At 37.2% G+C, this 23,536-nt stretch overlaps 1 protein-coding gene across 1 annotated transcript in view; it reads left to right on the top strand.

The window, feature by feature from the left end:
* Positions 1–1,114: 1,114 nt before the first annotated feature.
* LOC145676653 (protein tiptop-like) overlaps positions 1,115–23,536 on the top strand; it is a 56,658-nt gene continuing 34,236 nt past the window's right edge. Inside the window, exon 1 of the mRNA XM_081747497.1 lies at positions 1,115–1,449. Within this exon, the coding sequence (XP_081603623.1) occupies positions 1,422–1,449 (28 nt within the window). The 5' untranslated portion in view covers positions 1,115–1,421. The remainder of the gene's footprint in view (positions 1,450–23,536) is intronic.

Genomic DNA, 23,536 nt, shown 5'->3' on the forward strand with positions numbered 1-23,536 from the left:
ATCAACGGAGTCAAGAAGTGTGGGATGTGGTCAGAACAGAGAGGGGTGGTCGTTTGTATTTCTTTAAATGGTGTTGTACGGCTTCCACTCTGCGTCGTGAGGAGAATTAGGGAGCTACTAGATAGAACACAATCATTAACAGCGGAAAACTGATGGGGTGATCACACATCACCCTCAAACCCACAAACCAATTGACAGGTCCTGTCCCTCTCTAAGAACTGTTGCACCAGAAGTTTACTATTGTTTAGTTATGCACACTTTGCGCCTTTCTTTTTGAGTTACAAATAATTTACTTTTTTAAAACATATTTTAAGCCATTCAGATGGCAACACTAGTTGTTTGAAACTAAAAAGAGGGTTGGAGGGACCAAAAAAGGAAAAAGAAAGAGGGGTACAGTGTTGCCAACATGTACGATAATTATCGAATCATACGATAATTTTGACCCAAATACAATGTACGATAGGTGCTGTACGATAACAGGAAAATGTACGATAATTTAACATCCTGATCATTAAAACATTACAAAGACGACGAACGTCTCGAGAAAGTAAATAACACAGGAAAATTAATCAGACATTAATTTGAATATTTTTATGTTACAGTTAGCTATTTAGACTGTATAAGATGGAACATACTGTAAAATTGATTCAAACCACTACTAGTATACCGCAAAAACGTGATCCCATCTGTAATCAAACCGGGAATCACTACCACGCACACAGAAAACCAGTCAAAAAGGCGTGGATAAGTTTTCACAGGTAAACGTATAAAGTCTTGAAGGAAAATCAGATTCTTTTTCGATAGATTAGTAAAGAATTGAGCTTCGATCTTGTTTACTATGCAGATTGTTAAATATAGTTTTAACTGTAAATGTTAATGTTAGTTTCTTGCTAGTAATAATAATAATAATAATCATAATAATACTTAGTAATGAGACTAAAGGTAATGCTTGGTAATGAAAAAAAAAATACGATAATTTTACGACAAAAACGATAATTTTCAGTTTTACGTACGATAGTATCTTCTGCTCAGGTTGGCAACGCTGGAGGGGTAGAAGATTGTGTGGAAAAGTAGCGCGGAAGAAAAAAGCACACCGTCAGTCAGTTTGGTCCAGAGAATTGTAGAGCAAGCGCTGAAGAGTCAGAGAGCACAGAGGGAGAGAGAGAGGAGGAAAAAAGCGTACTACAGTTTAGTTCCTGTCTGACGTATGTGTGTGTCGAGAGAACGTGTAACGTGTTTGTGTGAGTAAAAAGCGACGAGCATGTATGCTGCTGCTTCCATGTGTGAGCACCACCGCCGGATCGCCTCCGCGTTTTCGCCGTGCTTCCCGTTGCCACTTGCCCGCTTCGGGAGAGCGTAAGCTCACCGCAAATCGGAAGTCACTATTTGCTCCGAATTGGTTTCTCCACTTCTGCCGCTAGATGACTCTCGCAGTCAGGATCGTTTCAGGTAAGTGCTGTGTTTGCTTATGGTGTTTTTTTTTTCCTTCTGTCTTTCAGCATTTGATTTTGCATTTTTCTTTTTAACTTCTAGTTTTTCTCTCCTTTCGTGTCGTGCATTGGAAAGTTAATTGATTCTTTTTGTTTCATTTTGCGAATGTTATGTTGAAAATACATAAAGAATTGTGTTAAACTTGATGTAAGATTCGCGAAAGTGTAGTCGGTAACGCGCCTGACTGCGAGCTGGGCAACCGGACTTCGATTCCTGGTGAAGTTGGATTTTTTATTTCCCCCTCCCTTGTTCCAATGCTACCCTGAAGTTTATGCAGCTTCTTATAAATGGATTAAAAAAAAATAGTTTTACATATTATAAATGAGTGCCTGCGAAAAACTTGGGAAGTAAAGGGGCCGGAGCGAGGTGCTGAAGGAGAGCCGAAACCTCGAAAGTGTAATGCTCTCTCCGCTGGGTTAGTGGCGTGGGCACCTTTGGTGCTCCACGAGATCCCGGGTTCGATTCCCAGTGGAGACGTTTTGCATGTGTAGGTATTACAAAGGTCATTTGGATTCCATCGTAAACTATAAGTTCTTGATTCATATGGCCCCAGTCTTGAAAAAGGTGCCAAATTTCAGTCAATCATCCAATTGGAAGTGTGGTGTCCTTTTCTCTAGATCCAACTCTTATAGGCCTTCATGGACTTTACTGTTAAACTGAATCTAGTTCTAGAGGTGATTTTACAAATTGTTTAGATGATAATTTAGGGTCCTCGTTTTGAATTTGGACAAGCCCCCGAAATATATTCCTGTGTACGTGCCCAGGCGCAGATCTAAGGGGGGCTATAAGCCCTTTGACGCTCAGGTATAACACTGGATAAAATTGGCTTCTATCCTGCTTACACTGGATAAAGCAGCAAACTATGGTTTAGCCCGGGAGGGGCTAAACCATAGTTTGCTGCTTTATCCAGTGTAAAGCAGGATAGAAGCCAATTTTATCCAGTGTATACCTGAGCGTCAAAGGGCTATAGCCCCCCCTTAGATCTGCGCCTGGGCACGTACACAGGAATATATTTCGGGGGTTGTCCAAATTCAAAACGAGGATAAATTATATTAAAATTTGTAAAATCACCTCTAGAAATAGATTCAGTTTACAGGAAAGTCAGGATTTCGGGGGGAGGGGGTGCAAGAAGTGTCCGGACCTCCAGGACCTACTCTCTGTGTGTGTTTCTGATGGATGGAAGAAGGACTACAGGAGATGATTGACACTGGAAAACCATATGAAATGAACTAGATGTCGAAAAATCGAAAGTCGTGAGAATGTCCCGTGGAAACGCGCCTTTACGGGTCAGAGTAAAACAAAAAGAACTTGAAGAGGTCGGTAGTTTTTTTTTTTTTTTTTTTTTTTTTTTTTAATAGGAAAGACGCTTACTGCAAACAAGATATTAGATCAAGAATTGCCAAAGCCAAAGAAGCATTCAGCAAGAAAAGGTCACTCCTAAGAATCTTCACTACAGCGAAATTAAACTACCGCTAATTTTAGAGTTTTTCTGTAGTATCTTCAAAACAAATAAAAATATTCGAAAAGCAGAAGCGTAGTGAATTAGACTATACGATTTTGCATGTGATACCTTTACCACAATTTATCTATCTGCTTTTGATATGCCACTATTTACAGAACCCGCAAAAAATGCTAAATCTGTCTACAGTTGCAAATTGAAAGCAGATGAGTTGTGATAACGGTATCAGTTGCGAAATTGTGTTATTAATACAGTCCCTGTCCATAAGACCCGTAGGAAAGTCATGTCTGACGGCTGTTCTCTTCAAATCCTGTTAGTACATGTCTAAACAAGTGTAAATCACGAGGGTAGACTTTTTGACTTATGGGCAGTTTTCTTCTACAGGGGCGTAATCCTAGGGTGGCGGCGCCCCTTTTGAGTTGTTGCCGACTTTTCCTAAAATGATTGTAGCTACCATTGTGATTGTAGCAGAACAATGAATGAGGGTTGTTTGCTTTCTAAATAGTCAACGAACTAAACCTAGATATAGATTTTTGGCGTAGCCGTACAAATAGAGGGAGAAGAGGGGGGCAAATTTCAATTTCGGCTAATTTTTTGAAATGTGTTATTATTTTCATCCCATAATGTCCGAATAGTGATATATTGTGTAACAACGATTTTTTGGCCAAGACTTACAACAATCCTCTATACAAGAACGCAATTTTTGACAAAAATCTTCCAATAGTTATCTCCACAATATATATAATATAGTCAGATGCGCGAAATTTTTCAGAATGTAAAGTTCCGTGGTTTCGTGGTAACATCCACTATCAAACACGTCGGTAGATTTTTTCAAAAGTAGAACTGCACTCGGAATCGTCTAATTTCTTTATCAAAGCAGTCATCAAATCCGATTTCTGCAATTTAGTGGCTGCACTGTTTTTAACCACCAATGTTGTAACTGGTAAAATGTCATAATTTAGAATCTCGCTCAATAACATGCCTTTCTCCATACAAATATTAACAAGTCTTTGCGCATGGATGATATTTGTAACTGAATTATACCTATCGTTTTTTGTATCCTGTGAACCAACAGAATTGAAAGGTGGCAACTTCACTTTGTGCATGGGACAGATATTGCTTTTGATTTGGAAACAAACCTCTCATTCCTAAATTCAAGATAAAGTGCATTCCCTTTTGCAGGAAGGGAAAGTATTGATTTTGCATTATGTGGCGGTACAAGTTAATTTGTCGATAGATTTTGGAGTTTCATTGTTCCAGTGGTATCATAAGGATTTTGTCTTCCTCAATATACAAGCACATCATCTAGATGCTTCCTTCAAGCTCCTCACTCTGTTTCCCTACTAATTCGTGATGTATATGAAGATCGTAATCACCACTGCAACACCTATTAATGACCGAGAGGCATTTCTTATTACAAGAATCTCGGGGTAGATTAACTACCATTCAACAACGTACTCTTTTCTTTTTGTTTGGCCGATTATTCCTCCTTGTGGTTTTTGGAATCTATTTATCGTCTGCTCCAGTGCCATGCCCAATCCAACCGCATTGAATTTCCCTGTGGTTCCTGGGACTACAAAGAATCCTTTTATTAATTTTTCAAAAACTTGTGGATGTTGCAATTCCAAGTTTCGCATCTGCTCTAAATACACGAATGCCCACCTCAAGTAATTGATTTTATCAAAAACTGGAAACACTGGAAAGAGTTGTTGAACGGTATTCAAATGAAGAAGCCAATTGCCTTCTCTGTCTGCTCGAATAAGATTCTTCAGAAGAGACACGAGAAACAAAAAACCTTCCAAGTACTGACACGTTTCTGATCGCTCCGTATTCATCTGAGAGAACGCTTTCATGTCTTGGATTAAGCTTATGAAATTGTTAGTAAGATCTTGAAACAGGAGTTGTGCTTTTTCAATACCTTTATCTTTAATTGCTCTCAATGTGTTGGTGGCTATTTTACTAGGTGCATTGACATTACCTTTCAAAAATGTTTTTCATTTCAGCCTTTCAATTACTTCAGCAAGCATGAATATTGATTTTGTAGAACGAATGTAGTTACTCCCTTTCAGTACACTTTCGACTGCTCTTGGTCCGAATACTGAGTTTTCAATAAGGATGTTTTCAAACCACTTCCTGATATATATTTACCTATGCAAGCCAATAGTGCTTTGGTCGTATGGAAAGATCCCATCATCAGGACGATGTCTGGGAACTTGTTTGAAGTAATTTGGATTTTTGGAGCGTTGTGGTAAACTGCCTCGTCGCAAGCTATAGGTAAAGCGGGTTGATGAAGATGATGAAGGTACTGGAAGTTTTTCATTGCAGAATAGACTCTGTCGTAGCTGTAATAGGGTATGGCAATATAGGTAAGAACCCAACTTGGTGAAGAGGAACTTCAGATTTCGATATGACTGCGCTGACAGCTCCCCCAGGTTACGTTAATGTCCCTATCACTAAGTAAATGCAAAGTTTTCATCATGCTGATCGCAGATTCCCTTAATGTCACTTCACTTACATCCATATCAAATAAATCTTCAAACGTTTTTAAATTCTGAGATACCATCAAAGGCAGCGATTGCTTGCGATAATGCTTTGGGCTTTGACATGAGAATTGAGACGTCACACGTTCGGAGAAATTCTTCTCAACAATATCCAGTGAATAGGACTTTTTTGTTGCCTCTTTAGGTTTCTCTTGAAATACTACCAGAACAGTGTTATGACTTCCTTGCAAACCTGAAAGTATAGCTTCTTTGTGGTCGAAGTTATCCATCGCACCCACTGTAAATTCATTACTAACAAAGTGACTTGGAAGTGAAATACCGTCAGAACAAGACTTGACAGTGTATTGGGCTAATTTGACACGTGCATGCATAACTTGGTTGTTGATTGCAGACACACCAAGTTTATTGAAAGATGTTATCAAACTTTTATTTTTACATTTTTCATATATAACATGGGCTGTCATGAGATGTAAAGGTTTTTTTTTTTTTTTTGCCTCTATCTGAAAAATTGACTTAATTCTACAAGAAGAGAATTTTTGTCAGTACGTCATCTTCAGCTTTATCAATGGTCTCACTAATCAACGACTCAATCGTCTTCAAGTAAATCCATGTCTTTCGTGGAGCTTGACATCGTCCTACTTGGGAAAGTTCTCATAAAAAATCAAGCAATGCTTATGGAACAGGGGTAGTGATCCATGACTTCTTCAGATCCTGAGCATCAGCAACTGTTTTGTTGCAGCTTTTAAGGGGTTTCTTATTAATCTTCCGGCATCTCTTATAGCATTGTGATTCCAGAAGATCTGTGTTAGTCTCTCGGTAGTCAAATGTGATGAATAGGCAATAAGAGACTCGTTGGTTTTAGTATGTTTAGAAAATTTAATCGTAGTTTCAAAAATCTTCAGTAAAAAATGCTTGACCTCTTTGCTGCTTATCACGATTCTTGTCCCTTTACCGTTTAAGTAATCTCGCATTTCTAACAAAATCGCACCGCACCCATCTTCCAGAAACTGTTTGATTACTGGTGAAAGTTCTGTCATCATTTCTTCTTTAGGCGACTTTCTTTCAGCGCTTTTGTTTTCCTGTGAACTTCTTCTGAATTTAGTATGGTATGTTTCTAGGCATAGTTCATGATGGTATAAGTCTGCTCCAAAAACTGATGACTCATCTTCTAGATCAAAAGTTCTCGTATATACATCGTCCTTAAAAAACATTACTGTCTCGCGGAAGACAAGAGCTCGGATACTTTCACAAATCCTGTGCTTCTCCCTGACACCAGCGTGTTTATTGAGACCACACCCTACGCATGTTACTTCGTATACTGGATTTTTTTTGACATGATGGTTCTGTACGGGGTAGTACATTATATATGAACGTAGCTTTTTTGTAGATTATTTAATTTTTAGTGTGTAAAACTTGTAGCAGGTATTATTGCAATGGTCCACAAATTCCACTTCATAATCCACTGAACGAAGTCTCTGCAACACTTCATCTTCCCTGATTTCAGCAGCATTTTTTATATTATTTCTACCAATTGCTGAAGTTGTAGTCTTATGATCTTTGTCTATCTTTTGGTAAATCACACATTTTGTAAGATCAAAATCACTACTAGTTCCTTGTGTTAATTTCACTCCACGTAAAGATCTTTCCACACTTGATGCCATAACTACTTCACCAGAATAACTTCAAATCCTGTCAGAAAATTATTACATCTGTGATTTGCAAGAATGAAGATAGTCCATTATACTAGACTAGACATGAATACATTCCAAATTATTCCTGCAGCGAAAGTAACATCACCATCTGAAGTGCATAAACAATTTTTTTTAAGTGGAGATAGCAGTCAGTAACGCACACTAAATTAGTACGTTTATCTCTATCCTAGCAGCTGCTGTAGAGAAAACCTGGAAAAATTCGCATACGACAAAATTTCTATCTTAGAGGTAAAATTCGAGACATTTTACATTGAAACTTATTATTAGTCCACAGAATGGAAACAAAGTTACCCACAGTTAGCAAAAGGTTCATAAATAAAGCCAATTAATACGAGTACCAAGAAATATTCTTGTACATCACGTACTTTTTGAAGCAGGAATATCACACAGAAAATTATCAGTGCTGTATAATCTAAGAATCGTGAATAATAATACAACGATGTGTTAATCATTTTCTTCTTCTATTAGAATTGCAACGTGTGTAGTGAAGCAAACACGAAACCACGGGAGTTTACATTCTGAAAAATTTCGCGCATCTGACTAATTACTTTTTTTTTTTTTTGTGGAGATAACTATTGGAAGATTTTTGTCAAAAATTGCGTCCTTGTATAGAGGATTGTTGTAAGTCTTGGCCAAAAAATCGTTGTTACATAAGAGATCACCGTTCGAATATTATGGAAAGAAAATAAAAACAGACTTTTTAAAAAATTAGCCGAAATTGGACTTTGCCACCCTCTTCTCCCTCTATTTGTACGGCTACGCCAAAAATCTATATCTAGGTTTAGTCCTTTGACTATTTAGAAAGCAAACAACCCGTATTCATTGTTTTGCTACAATCAGAATGGCAGCTACAATCATTTTAGGAAAAGTCGGCAACAACTCAAAAGGGGCGCCGCCACCCTAGGATTACGCCCCTGTAGAAGAAAACTACCCATAAGTCAAAAAGTCTACCCTCGAGATTTACACTTGTTTAGACATGTACTAACAGGATTTGAAGAGAACAGCCGTCAGACATGACTTTCCTACGGGTCTTATGGACAGGGACTAGACTATATCTAGTTCACTACGTTTCTGCTTTTTGAATATTTTTATTTGTTTTGAAGATATTACAGAAAAACTCTAAAATTAGCGGTAGTTTAATTTCGCTGTAGTGAAGACCCTTAACTAGCAGGTTCAATATTGGACTAAGGAAAAAGTTTATAAGGAGTAAAGAACTGTATAGCTAAGAGACTTGGACGTTACGGAAGTAAGAGAAGAAATATTTAGAAAACATCAAAATGTGGTGTTGGAGGAAGATGGAGAAGATAAAATGGACGAAGAGAGTAACAAACGAAGATGTTTTAAAACGGATAGGAGAGAAGAGAACACTTCTAGCCAGCATCCTTCGTAGGAAAGTCAATTGGCTTGGACACATCTTGCGAAGAAATTGTCTTCTTCATAATGTCGTAGAGGTAAAGATGGAAGGATCATGTATAATCCAAATAAAGAATCTCTTTAGGCTAGTGGCTGCATCGCGTGTCTTCGATGCACGAGGGCTCGGGTTGAATACCCGGTTGGAGAGAACGTTGAACCCACTACAGTGACTAAAATCGCACTTTAAACTGTAGGTCTTGTCGTACAGTATATAGCCACGGCAATGACACATACCATACAAACTTCCCCTGCAATTTGGAAGTCCAAAAGTAAACTACCTACATACTCTTACGTGGTTCAATCCCAACCAATTCCATGTAATACTCAATTACACCGGAAGTGGCGTTTACGATTTATGTTAGTCTCAGACGCTCATGTACAGAAGAAGAAATCCTGAATAACTGATCAGAGCCTAGTCCAAACCGCTTAAGCTTGAAGCTAGAAACTTGAAATTCGGACAGTACATAAGATTTGTGATGTTAGGCGCCACTAGGAAGGATTTTTGAAAATTCGACTTGGAAAAGGGTAAAATGGGGTTTACAATTTGTATAATAATACCCATATACTTCAGAATCCCATAAGATCAGAAATATTAATTTCGTATGTAGACTTCTCATTTAAAATAATTATAAACACACGTCAGTCCTAGAATGGAAGAGAAAGGACGAAGGGGTGGATCCAGGACGGACTTCTGGAGGGCGGTGGGTTGAAATACTGCTACTTTGAGCTGCTTTTAAGAGCTCCAAACTCTCTGAGATGGGTTTTATTTATATATAAAATAAGAAAGTTTTCTCTTCGGGTGGGGAGATTGCCCCTTATCCCCCCCCTGGATTCTGGAAAGGAGTTTGAGTTGTTTACTAAGAGAGGCGTTCGTGTTTCGTGCGAGAGTATGCTCGTTTCTTGGGAACGTGGGGCCATTTGCTAGTCCACTATAATACTCATAGAACCTGGAATCGAAACTGCAATGTAGAGTATCAAGACATAAGTACTTTACCACTGCTCACTGAACTTCTATTGTATTCGAGTGAGAGTATTGTTCTCGTTAGTGTTGAATATGAGACGAGACGAGAAATATTTTTTCGTCTCTCACTAACTTTGCATATCTGTAAAAGCCTCGTCTCAATTCTCCAAGAATTCTCTCCTCTCTTGTCTCGATTCTCCAAGAATTTTGTCTCCTCTTGATTCTTGGAAAATTCTATGTCGTCTCGTCTCAATTTTCGAAGAATTTTGTCCTGTTTCATCTCGATTGTCGAAGAATTTGGTCTCGTCTCGTCTCAATTCCCGAAATATTCTGTCCTGTCTTGTCTCGATTCTTGGAGAATTCTTTCTCGTCTTGTGAGCTCTTCCGTGGCTAAGCGGTTAGCGTACGAGCCTTTGGCGTGGGAGGCCCGGGTTCTATTCTCGGCAGGAGCTCATGTGGTTTTGATTCCATGTTAATTAGTAGGTCCACGTCTCATATAGCGTCGCTGCTGAACGGGACGTTAAACTCAAAATCAACTAAACTCTTTCTCGTGTTGTGTCAATTCTCGAAGAATTCTGTCAGGTCTCGTCTCAATTCTCGAAGCATTTTGTCCTGTTTCGTCTCTATTGTCGAAAAATTTGTCTCGTCTCGTCTCAATTCACGAAGAATTCTGTCCTGTCTCGTGTCAGTTCTCGAAGAACTTTGTCCTGTTTCATCTCGATTGTCGAAGAATTTTTCCAGCTTAGGTTTCTCACCACTTTTTCTCAGTTCCGCCAGGGAATGCTGGAATGGTGTCTTTACAGATAGTCCAGAGACGAAATGTACTTGGAAACCGTGGTAACGCATCTTACATTAAAATGATGATGGAAGAATTGATGAAATAAAAATTGGGAGGAAAGTACACCGAGAAAACCCTATATTGTCCGCCACAAACTTACTTGTCCGGGGATCGATTCATCGACCCCACACATCAGATGTAAGTGCTGTACCACTAAGCCAGCGTGCTCCCACGTCTTGCCATTAGTGAACAGAATAATGGATTTAAAATAAATGAGGTAACAATGGTTTAACACTAACATAATACATGAGAATAATGGAAACTGTTACGGGGAGTAAGTTGTAGTAGTTAGTATTATTTTTCTGGATGAGTTGAACGGATAGGCGGAGCTATATGTGGTCACTGTAGAAAAAGTACTTTGTAGTCCTGAGCCCACATTCCGCCTTCGTTTCCATATCATTTTTATACGTCGTTTTGTGGTATTTCCTCATCAGACCGTTCTGGACCCTATTCGCTGAGAAATATCTCAAGGATACTCTCTCCATGTAGTTTATATATATATATGTGTGTGTAAGTTATATTACTGAAAATGGGAATTTTAGAAAAGGTTAGAGAAGTGATGTAAGGGCTGAAGAGGGTGTGGGGGTAAGTATAGAAAGAGATAGGGGGGTACAATTTTACGGGGCCACTTGGGGGAGAAGCGAAGGGTGAAACCAGAGGGGGGGAGGGAAGAGAAAGGTTTGTTGTTAGACGCTGCTGGAGGGCGTAGGAGAGAAAACGAAGATGCTTATTATAGCTGTTGTTATCGCGATCTAATTCCACACCGCTTAATGGGTCCCATAATTTGAACAAAGTGTCCGATTTTGTAAGGACGCTCGATCAATAATGGCTTTATTCTAATCTCTGTTTCTGCTTGTACTTCCTCTTCGCGTGTGTCCACGTAGAAACGAGAAAGAGAGACAGTAAGAGAAGGCTTTTGAAACAAAAGGAATGAACATTGAGAGAGATATAATATAAGTGAGAAAGGAAGCGAGATAGAGTATTTACCCAAAATTTTCTGCATGATGATGCCCATTCTCACGTTCTCCTCGCTGACAGTAATATCTCCCGTTCTCCCTTAGTTTTTCTTTTTCTCCAAACTCTCTGTTACCAGTTAAGGTTTTCCTTATCTTATATGATTCTCTCTCTCTCACTATATATATATATATATATATCGTTCTGCGTTATATCCCATAACCACAAGAAGAGAAAAAGAAGAATATCGTGTCATTGTTATGTTATCATGACCCCATGGCAAAATGAATATTCTGCTACGTACTTTTTGATTCCTGATTTTATGTACCACTGCAAAACAGAGCAAATTTTCACTAAATTAAAAGGTGAGTCAAATAAAACTTTTCTTTACTGAAAAACGGATTAAATTTTATTATTTTCTTACATTTGTTTTCTTCTTTTTAAAAAAAAGAAAAAAGAAAAATATAAACATAAATTTCAACATTTTATGCTTGTTTAAATTAAATTGAGTTTTATCATAAGACTTATTAAAAGGCATGTTTTCGTTTTATTTCATTTAAAAATATCAAGAACGTACCTTATGTTCAGGTGTGACCGCGGTGGCTCAGTGGTAGAGTATTCACCTCTTATGAAGGAGGTCTTTGGTTCAATTCTGACTTGCGCCAAGTGAACTTTGTGGTGGACAAACACCGTGTGTGTGGGCTTCCTCGGGGTTCTCCTGTTTCCTCTCGCTTTCTTCATTCCGTATTTCATTCATTTCTCATCATCACGTTCAGCCTAGTCTAGCTTTTAGCCTAGCCTTTAGCCTAGCCGGCATAAACGTTGAACATAAAACTTAAGGTTGGTTTAAAGGGACAAGTTCTGCCGATAGATGGCACTACTGTCTTCGTATCTCTCCCATGTATTTTTTATCTTTCACGAAAACTCACGATTTCTCTTCCAAATTTCAACCTACAGACTTCAAATTTTCAGAAAAGGAACTTCATAAGCTATCGAAGGCAATAATCCGTGCCGATTTTTTATTTAGAATTTTCTTCATTGTTGAAATGGATATCCAAACCTTTAACAATGGAGCTGTTTCAACAATGAAGAAAATTCTAAATAAAAAATCGGCACGGATTGTTCCCTTTAATAGGTTATGAAGTTCCTTCTCTGAAAATTTGAAGTCTCTAGGTTGAAATTATAAAAGAAATTGTAAATTTTCGTGAAAGGTAAAAAATACACGGAAGATATACGAAGACTGTAGTGACATCTACTGACAGAACTTGTCCCTTTACACTAACCTTAAAGATTTCATTTCATTTTTCTTATATTCAAGCATTTTCTCTTTTCCGGTTCTTCAAATTTTAGAATGCAATTTGAAAATGAAATGAAATCTTTGAGTTTTACGTCCCACGATTATGCCGGTTAGGCTAAAGAAGACGGTGATGATGAGTAATGCATGAAATGGTGGAATGAAGAAAGTGGGAGGAAACGGGAGAACCCCGAGAAAACCCACGCACACGGTGTGTGTCCACCACAAAGTTCACTTGGCGGGGGCTGGGATTGAACCCGGGACCCCTAGCACCTAGAATGCAATTTATATGCGAGGACGGCGTATACCATATTTGGTCCAATATCGTATATACTGCATCACTCTTTTGAGTATAACACTGTCTATCAAATATGGCATATACCACATTAACCTTTGGAGCATAATACCAGCCAGATAACTGTGCACTTCTATGGTTAAAGAAATATAATAACCTGAAACGCATCATTAACTCTTTAAACTTTAAATTTGTAAATATTTTTTCACTTGATGTTTTCAGAGTTGTACCAATATTTCTTTGAGGCAAATCACCTTTTACTATCAGCTACTAATTATAGGAGGGTGACCTTATGATTTTTTGGAATTTGGGCGTGAGTCACTCGGATGCATTGTATATGTACTTTTGTAGTGGCCACTATCGTGCTGTGGTATATACATTAAAGTATTCCAGTCAATATAAGGAAGCATCGGTTACCTCTTATATACACATTGACTGTATACGTATATGGGCGAAATTACTTGATCACCTCAAGCTTCTAACATTGAAACGATGAATGTAAACATAGTATTGTTTACATTTCATTTTACAATATTGCCCAAATGGGCAAATACAATTGGAATTAATGTAAATATATTAGTATATAAGAATCAGCATGAGGAGTTTCTTAATGTCAATATGCCTTGGAGTTACATAACTTAAATGTGAAATATACACAGATGCGTTACAGCACCCATAAATGTAACTCTATATATATTGAATTTTATTGAATTTTTGCCACTTCTCTCTATATGCCTGTGATGTTGTGTGTGTCAACGGTTAATATTTTCATTTTAATGTCTTTGCTTTCTATCAACCTGTAACGCATGGAAATCTAGGTAATTCATTCCCCCATACCCTTCCATGTATATTTCATTCGGTCATACATGCTCGCAGTTCAGTGATGTTTTAATGTTTCCATGACAGAGTGATGTCATGGTGTGTAATCTGTTGATTGAAAGAGAATACATCCTGTTGACACAAGTGACTGGATTTTGCAGACTAGTTGACATTGTCACGGCAGGAGATGCTTCAATGTGAACAGCTAATACACACACACATATTCATATATATATATATATATATATATATATATATATATATATATATATATATATATATATATATATATATATATATATATATATATATATAAACACACACACACGCATCTACCAACCTACCTAACATACCGGAACTCCCAGTAGACATTGATTTGTAGAATGTATCATCTAGCTACTATTTTTGGACACCATTTTCTCTGTTGTTTACTTGTTTTTTATTAATTTTTGTTTTGTATGTTAAACGTACTACTACTGCTATTAGTACTACTAGTAAATCAACAGTAAGGAAAATAAATAGGCTAGCTTACTGTCTCTGATGTAGCAAGGCAGATTAAAAAGGATAAAATAGATAGCATTACCAACTAACTATATAAATAAATGGCTCCAAACAAACAATGGTAAGAGATGATAAATCATTAAAAATAACGTGTACGAGTCCCTGCACTAAATTTGAGCGTAACTGAATTATTTATTAATGGGAAATGAGCAAGATTGTTAGAGCTGTTTTTGACATCTTTAAGAAATGAAACGAAATCTTTTAAGTTTTATGTCCCACTATTATATCACCTAGGCAAAAGAAGACGGTGATGATGAGAAACGAATGAAACGGTGCAATGAAGAATAAATTTACAACAAGAAATGGTTAAATAGATCTTAATAGTGAAAATGATAAGAAAGAAACAGATCAACATAGATAAAGAAATGCAGTTAGGAGAGTTACAAACAGGTACTATTACACGAACAGGAAATTTGGAACAAGAAATAGTTAAATAGATCTTAATAATGAAAATGATAACAAAGAAACAAATTAACACAGTTAAAGAAATGAATTTAAGAGAGTTACAAACAGGTGCTATTATACAAGCAGGAAATTTAGAACAAAAAATAGTTAAATAGATCTTAATAGTGAAAATGATAAGAAAGAAACAGATCAACATAGATAAAGAAATGCAGTTAGGAGAGTTACAAACAGGTGCTATTACACAAACAGGAAATATGGAACAAGAAATAGTTAAATAGATCGTAATAATGAAAATGATAACAAAGAAACAAATTAACACAGTTAAAGAAATGAAGTTAAGAGAGTTACAAACAGGTGCTACTATACAAGCAGGAAATTTAGAACAAAAAATAGTTAAATAGATCTTAATAGTGAAAATGATAAGAAAGAAACAGATCAATATAAATAAAGAAATGCAGTTAGGAGAGTTACAAACAGGTGCTATTACACAAACAGGAAATATGGAGCAAGAAATAGTTAAATAGATGTTAATAATGAAAATGATAACAAAGAAACAAATTAACACAGATAAAGAAATGAAGTTGAAGAGAGTTACAAACAGGTGCTATACATGAACAGGAAACTTAAAGCAAGAAATAATTAAATAGATCTTAATAGTATACTAAGCAGAGAAAATAGTAATGGAAAGTATATAAGATATATAATAGAAATAAAATAGATATAGTGTAAAGGTAATCGACAAGCAATGAAGGAAGAGAGAAATCAAAAAGCATAAAGAAATGGGAATGACAACAGAAGAAATAAAAATTGAAGTGAATAAAGAAGTAAAAGTAATTTAAATAAGTTGATTGTAACAAGGAAATAAAAGTGAAAATGATACTAATTGAAATAGAAACAGAAGTTGAAGTTAACAGAAAATAATGAAAAGAAAATAAGTTAATTGTAAAAAGGAAATAAATTGGAAATAACGATAGGAAAAAAGCATTCAAATGAAGTTCATAGAAAATAAAAAAGAAAAGAAGTTGATAGTAATAAAGAAATAAAGAAATAATGAAATAATAGTAGAAATGCAACCAAATTGAAGTGAACAGAGAAAAGTAAACAAGTAAACAAGAACGTAAATAAGAAAGTTAGATAAATTAATTAAGATAACAAAAAAATAGAAATGAAGAAAACGTGAGATATAAGCTCATGGAAGTAAATACATAATGAAGGTAACAACAGTAATAAATTATGAACAAGGCACTAAGTCCTTTTATACTTATTTAGGAGTATTTTCAGATTTCTCTGTTGATATGAACAGTCTTTTATTTGTCCCATTATCCTAGTAAGGTGTTGAAAGAAGTATCCGGTAATGAAATTTGAGGGTAGATGTGCATTAGACGGAAAATTCCAATTTTAAGAGTTGCTTTGTGGTTGATTCTTATGGTAGATAGACAACAGAAAATAACTATAAAATTACAAACCATATTATTTTAAACAACAGTAAATGCATTTTGTAAAGAAAATTCGCGTAACCACTTTCGAATCTACATTGAATAACATAGACATTATGAAAAAGAATGGTAAGGTATTGTGTTAGCAATAGATCGAAAGAAGTATATTTTACACAAACGATTGTTTTTGGTTGTAGGATGTTGCAATACTTGTAATAAATGTGTAATACTAGGTAATATACAGTACTGTGTGTTTCGGGATGCGTATCTTCTGTGGGTGTGTACACATGTGTGTATGAGTGAGAGGGAGAAATGGGTTTTCAAATTCTCGGCTGCTGTGAGTAATATTCATATTACTAGGGGATCATTTACATGTTAAAAAGCTGGTATAGGTTCAGGGGCGGCTTCTTCGGAGGGAGAAGCAAGAGGGGAAGAAAATGATAAGATGATAGAGATTGTTATGTTGTATGTATGTTACTTAAAAAAAAGATGAGCATCTACAAAATTGAGCTTCTCATCAAAGTCGTGAGAGGCGCCACTGTCGTTCTCCACTATTTCATGGGAGACAATAACCTCTTTATTGTGGAAAATGAGCGCTATTGAGTCATTTAAATGTTCTTGGATGGAATTTTCACCTGCTTGTTGAGCACGTTCACATACTGTATACTCAAAAGCTATTGCGGCTTTATTTTTCTTATTTTTATGTGTTTTGCTTCTTTCTTTTTTTCTTTTTAGTGGAAGAAAAGGAGTCCTTTTTAATCATTTGATGTACTTACCTACGTTTTGAAACAAGTATACTGCTTCTCTTTTTCTCTCTCTGTTTTTGTTGCATTACATGTAATTTATTTTTTCTATTTTTCGTGCTGTGTTTTTAAATTATAGTTCTGTATACTAATTTATGTTTATACAGGGTGAGCCAAACAACGTTTGTGGAGGCCTGTATAGTTTTTAAAAGTTGCCACTTTTCGGTAAGCCTAAAACGGAAGACGTTTACCGAAGATGTGCGAATTGCCCGCTTTCAGATTGAAAAACTTTCAACAGTGGAACACTTTATTAGGAATAATAGTATTAAAAAAAAATACATTCATGAATGAAAATTGCTATTGAGAATTGAAACCAAAAACACACGAAATACATAGAAAACCAGTACCGTTAGCTTATATTGGCAGTTAGTTGAACGTAAGTTATAAACTATTGAACTGACACAAACAAAAGAATAACCTTATTAGCGGTAATTTCATTGATACAGAATAACACGTATTTTTTTTTTTTTGTAACATTATTTTGCTACAGGAAAATACTGGAAATTTTCACAAAATTAAACTTTCGACTGACAATATGAAGGGATAATGATAAATGGGCACGTGCGTAGAAGCAAAAGACTCTCCCCGTTTTCTGCTCCGTCCTGTGATTGTCAGCGCGAAGTATCTACGTTGAATATTGAATATCAATTAGTAATGATGACACCCTTTAAAGTTCCCTCGTATTCTGTAAGTGAATGTTGTCTTCCACCACGTTTCCTCATTTGTTGCAATTGGTTTCCGTCAGTTTTTAAGTATTTGTGTATCCTGTAAGTTATACGACCACAAAGTTGATACGTGTTGTTGGTTGCATATGTATAGGATAATGTTTAGCTTTGATTTCTCTTTTATGCCGTGGGTTCGTTCTAAAAATGTTTAACTTTATAATACTGTAGATGCAAAATGAAGTTTTGGATTGGATTAATCTGAAGGATAAATCACTATATAATACATGTAAGTGGTTTAGTTTTTGATCGTTCAAACAACCGTTTTCCTCCTCGTTCTTGGGACAGCAATACACAAAGTTGTCGTGGATTTCCTCAAAGGTACAATTTCATATCGGGTTTCTCAGTAAGGTGAGAAACACTATCGTTTTTCTACTTACAATACACTATTTGGCAATAATTGTAATTTTCTGTTAATTATGATAATTATCTTGGAGAGAATCAACATTAACATGACCTAATTATCATGTATTATAAAAGTACTTAACGTTTTCTATCTGCAGTAGTTTTTTTCTTTTTTTTTTTTTCAATTTCATATCTTCGAACAAATTTGTTTCATTTCACACTGTAAAACTCCTGTATATTACTATATAAAAGCTCCGGAATATGAGAATTCAACCGAAGATAGGAAGATAAGATAGAACCGGTTCTTCAGACACTGAATTGGTATTTTTTCTTTTAAGAGTCTTCATCCCGGCGAAATTAAAATACCGCTAATTTTATAGTAATTATGTGATATCTTCAAATAGATAAAAGATAATTGAAATATGGAACAAGAGCGCCCTAGACAATATTATTTTGCGTGAGGTACCATTATTACAAGTCACCTAGTGGCTTTATGTTTTCAGCTGTTTAGAAACGCGAAAATAAATGCCGATTTTCAAAATGGCTTGAAATCGAAAGCAGATAAGTGAGTCGTGATAACGGTTTCTCATGTAAAATAATATTGTCTAGGGCGCTCTTGTTCCACCTTTCCATTATCTTGTATCTATTTGAAGATATCACATAATTACTGTAAAATTAGCGGTATTTTAATTTCGCCGGGATGAAGACTCTTAAGAAAAGTTTATCGCTATCTCTTACAATTCTGCTTTATGATAATCAATATTGAAACCATAGTTCCGCCACACTCCTACCACTTCCGGTTTCAAATGGAAAATAAAAACAATTGAAATCTATTCCTGGAAATCTATTTGCCTGTATTAAGAATCAAACCAAGCATAGACCATACAGACATTCTGATATTCCTGAACAAAAGAACGCTGTTTGCTTTGTTAATAAACATAATTAAACTTAATGTTTGTGAAATCGTTAAGTTATACGTCCCACGATTATGCCGGCTAGACTAAAGAAGACGGTGATGATGAGTAATGAATGAAATGGTGGAATGAAGAAAGTGGGAGGAAACGGAAGAACTCCGAGGAAACTCACGCACATGGTGTTTGTCCACCACAAAGTTCACTTGGCTGGGATCAAACCAGAGACCCTATGAACCAGAGGTGAACGCTGTACCAGTGAACCACTGCGGCCTTTTTTTTAAATCCATCATTGCTTTTAGAATGGAACCTATTGTGCAAATTGAGCACAGTCAGATCTGAATAAATAAACGAATGCGTTTGTAAGATATAATACGGTACTTGCGTTTTTATTCTACATTTTTAGAGATGTACTCATTAACAGATCTTTTATAATTAACGGGTACAGAAATAAAGAAGACAATGACACATCACGAAAAAACAAAAATAAAGAACCTTCATTTTGACATGCAGCGCCCTCCGCCTCCCCCCCCCCCCAGAAAATAAACTATTTCTTTTCTTTTTTACGTTCACAAAATTCCCTCGTTATATCGCAGGTCCACGTTTCACTATTCCCTATTCTGTGTCGCGGTTGCCTCTGGGTAATTTCGTTAATTGGTTGAGGGGGGTCTACGGCAATATCGTCTTTGGCTTGTCTCATTCGAAGGCTCTTTTATGCTGATTTATAGACCATTGTCTTTGATTCGAATATATTCTGCGTCATGTCCGCATATAAAGTCCGTAATGGTGGTGGTCCTTTCGGACGCTTACGTATATGTGTAAACGTATGTGTGTGTGTGTGCCAAATAGATGGAGGGGGAGACGACAAAATGTTCCTGTTTCTGCCAATGCTCACTTCAACCTCTTTTCCGTTCCCCCTCCTCTTAATTTTTCGCAGCTTAAGCTATGTTATACTCGTTTCATTTCTTACGTTTTATCCCCCACCCCCTTATTCCACCTCCTCGCTAGAAAGTATTTCATCGAAACATATTTATACTGTTTGCTTTGCTGGGAAAATGACCCTAATAAGGGGCGCTAGCTGAAGTTAGCTCCGGATTAGTACAAATAGCGTTATACTTTATAGAACACATTTCTCTTATTTTTCTTACATCTTTCTTTTGTTTTGTGAAAAAATAATTGGCTGGTGTGATATTTTGGTTTCTTTTTTTCGGTTTTTAGAAAGTCTAAACGTTATTGTTTGCTTACTGCAAAGCTGAAGTTAGCCACGAATCATGAAATGAAAATGATCTCTTTCACTTTAACATTCGCGGGATTATGCTCTCTAGGCTAAGGGAGACACATTGATGCAATTGGTGGTATGGGAATGTAGGAGGGTACGGGAGTAGCATGAGAAAACCCGCTGACAAGATGTTGTCCGTCCCAAACCTACTTGGCCGGGGATAGAACCAAGGGCGCCACGCACCAAAGGTAAGTGCTCTAATACTGAGCCACAGTGTCCCCCCCACCCATGAATTAGTTATGATTTCTTGCGGTACTCATATCCATGGACGTACGCAGGGGTTAGGGTCCTGGGGGTCCGGACCCCTTACCCCCCGAAATTTCGACTTTTGTGTAAATTTAGTCTAATTTTAGGGGCAATGTTAGGAATTTTAATATAAAATACCCTCATATTAAGTTTGGACCCCCCCGAAATAAATTCCTGCGTACGTTACTGCTCATATCATCCCTCTTATTGTGACGGGGACATATAACCTCGATGCTGACGTCCCCATTACCGCCTAATCATTCCATTCCATTCCTGTCATCCCTCAAACCTTAGGCGACTAAATGGTGTTGTGAGTGTAAGGTTGAGAGCGCGTGAGCGTGAGCGTGTCTAATTGATGGCGTGAGCGTAAGGCTACGTGAAAGTGAATATACCTGTGGGGGCTGCTGCTACTGCTACTACTACTACTGCTACTACTTCTACTACTACTACTACTACTACTACTACTACTACTACTACTACTACTACTATGCTACAACTACTATTACCGGTTACTATTTGGTACCAAAATGTTCACTATCCTCTTAGGTATTGATCAACACCAATATGATCTTTCTATGACTTACAGTTCCCAAGATATGGCTCCTTAAATCACCCGAAATCGGAACTACTTTTTGACCAATATCTCTCAAACGGTAAGTTACAGAGAGATGATATTGGTGTTAATTAATACGTAAGAGGATGGTAAATATTTTTGTGCCAATATTAATTGGTTTTAGTACCAAAATGTTTATCATCCTCTTAAGTATTGATGAACACCAATATCCTCTCTCTCTAACTTATGGTTCTCGAGATATGATTCCTTAAATCTCTGGAAATCGGCCATTCCCCCCCCCCCCCAATATCTCGGGAACGGTAAGAGTGACGCGGAAAATCCCGTCATTTTCTCAGGTAGTTTCTGATGCTCTATCGAATAGAGGCCTCAAAATTTAAAAAAAAGAAAAAAAATAGCAAATAACAGACAGACAGAGAATTCAGTAACGAAATTTGTAAGTTCGTTAAAAAAAAAAAAAAGAATGACAAACTTTCATGAAAGTGAGGCAAGCCTGAAAACAGTTGTGAAGTTACTGAGGTACAGGGGCGGATCCAGGGGAGGGCGATCGGGGCAATCGTTCCTTCCCCCCACCAGAAAAGGAAACTTTCCTATTTTATATATATAAATAAAACCTATCCCAGAGTTTGAAGCTCTTAAAAGTAGCTCTAAGTAACAGTACCACAACCCACCGCCCCCCCAGAAGTCGGTCCTGGATCCGCCCCTTCTGAGGTAGCCAATTTTAGGTGATTTAATGTAATATTAACTCAAAATATGTACTTGAAAGTACTTTAGCCGTGTCAAGTCATGTAATGCGCTGTCTTGGAGGCAATAAAATATGGTGGGGAACGGCTTATATTATTAGACTCGATCTTTTTGCATAATTGTATGTATACCCGCCGACTGCATCAGATTGAAAATCGTAGATCCTGCCCATCGTATTCTCGGTGTTTTTGTAAGGACTAAAACACAAAAATTCATCAGTAGTTTTCAAAGTGAAAAGAATAGTGATTTTTTCAAGTTTGTAGATTGCAACATTGCTTAAAACAGTTCGACTGTCGCCTATCCTGACATATTTTGACTTGTCAGTCTGTCTATCTTGTTTCTTTCATTCGATTTCCTTCTTTTAATTTTTTTTGTTTGTTTCGCCTGTGTATGTGTGTTGTGTGTGTGTGTGTGTGTGTGTGTGTAGATATACGTAAGTTATATATGTGTATGTGTATGTATGTCTGTTCGCGTACGAAATTCGGCAATCGAATGTTTCGTCATGTTCCAACGGTGTTTCTAATCCATTCTTCCTGCCCACACTATTCGGGGTCCATAAATTTTCGCGTGATGTATGTGAAAGGATTGGGACGTTTGCCTGCCTACGGAGGCCACCAAAACACCACTTCGAGAACGACGAGGAAGACGGACTCTTACATTCCGTCAAGAGACATAGAGAGAGAGTGTGTGACATAGATAGAGCAAGAACGATTGGTGGAGTAGTGGCGGAACGGAGGGGGGAGGGGAAACCCAACGACTTTTGTGTCTTCCGCCACATACATTAGGACGACAAGTGACTTCCTTAATGCTTTTGCAGAGACTCTAGAAACGTTACAGTTCCCCTGCTTTTGTTCTAATTCTGCTTGTTTTCCAGCTTTTCTTAGCGTTTCTTCTTAGTTTGGACGTATAGATGTATAGTACACGTACCTAATTCCGTCACAAATCTTTGTACAGTCGTCAGCAAAAGTAAACACTCGTCATATATATCCGTGGCGGATCCAAGGGGGCTATAGGGGCTATAGCCCCCCTTGTCACTCAGGTATACGCTGGATAAAATGAGCTTCAATCCTGCTTTACACTGGATAAAACGCCAAACTATGGTTTAGCCCCTCCCTTGATCATATCCTGGATCCGCCACTGTATATACAGTATATATATAATCTTCAAAGACTAGCCCGATTTCAATTCTTATTGTCGGTGTATATAATTGGTTGAGTTGAGTTGAGTTTTGAAAATGAAATGACATTTTTGAGTTTTACGATCCACGATTATGCCGGTTAGGCAAAAGGAGACGGTGATGATGAGAGATGAATGAAATGGTGGAATGAAGAAAGTGCGAGGAAACGGGAGAACCCCGAGAAAACCCACTCACACGGTGTTTGTCCACCACAAAGTTCACTTGGCGGGAGCAGGGTTTGAACCCGAGACTCCAAGCACCAGAGTTGAGTTTTGAGTTTAACGTCCCGTTCAGCAGCGAGGCTATATGAGACGTGGACCTACTGATGAACGTGGAATCCGAATCACATGAGCTCCCGCCGGAAATCGAACCCGAGTCTCCCACGCCAAAGGCGCGTACGCTAACCACTTAGCCACGGAGGAGCTCAATGTTGATTGGTGTATTAGCATGAAAGGCGAGGGAAGAACGTGGCAATGATGGACTAGAAGTGAAGGTGCTCGAACTCATGAGCAGATTAAGAGAAGAATGAAGCAAGGGACGATTTGTGTTATGTAGGACCAAGTTTGGCAGAAGTGTCCGAACTCTAAATGGTATTGTAA

Source organism: Thermobia domestica, unplaced genomic scaffold (genome assembly GCF_964235325.1).
Source record: "Thermobia domestica unplaced genomic scaffold, izTheDome1.hap1.1 HAP1_SCAFFOLD_271, whole genome shotgun sequence".
NCBI classification, from domain to species: Eukaryota; Metazoa; Arthropoda; class Insecta; order Zygentoma; family Lepismatidae; genus Thermobia; species Thermobia domestica.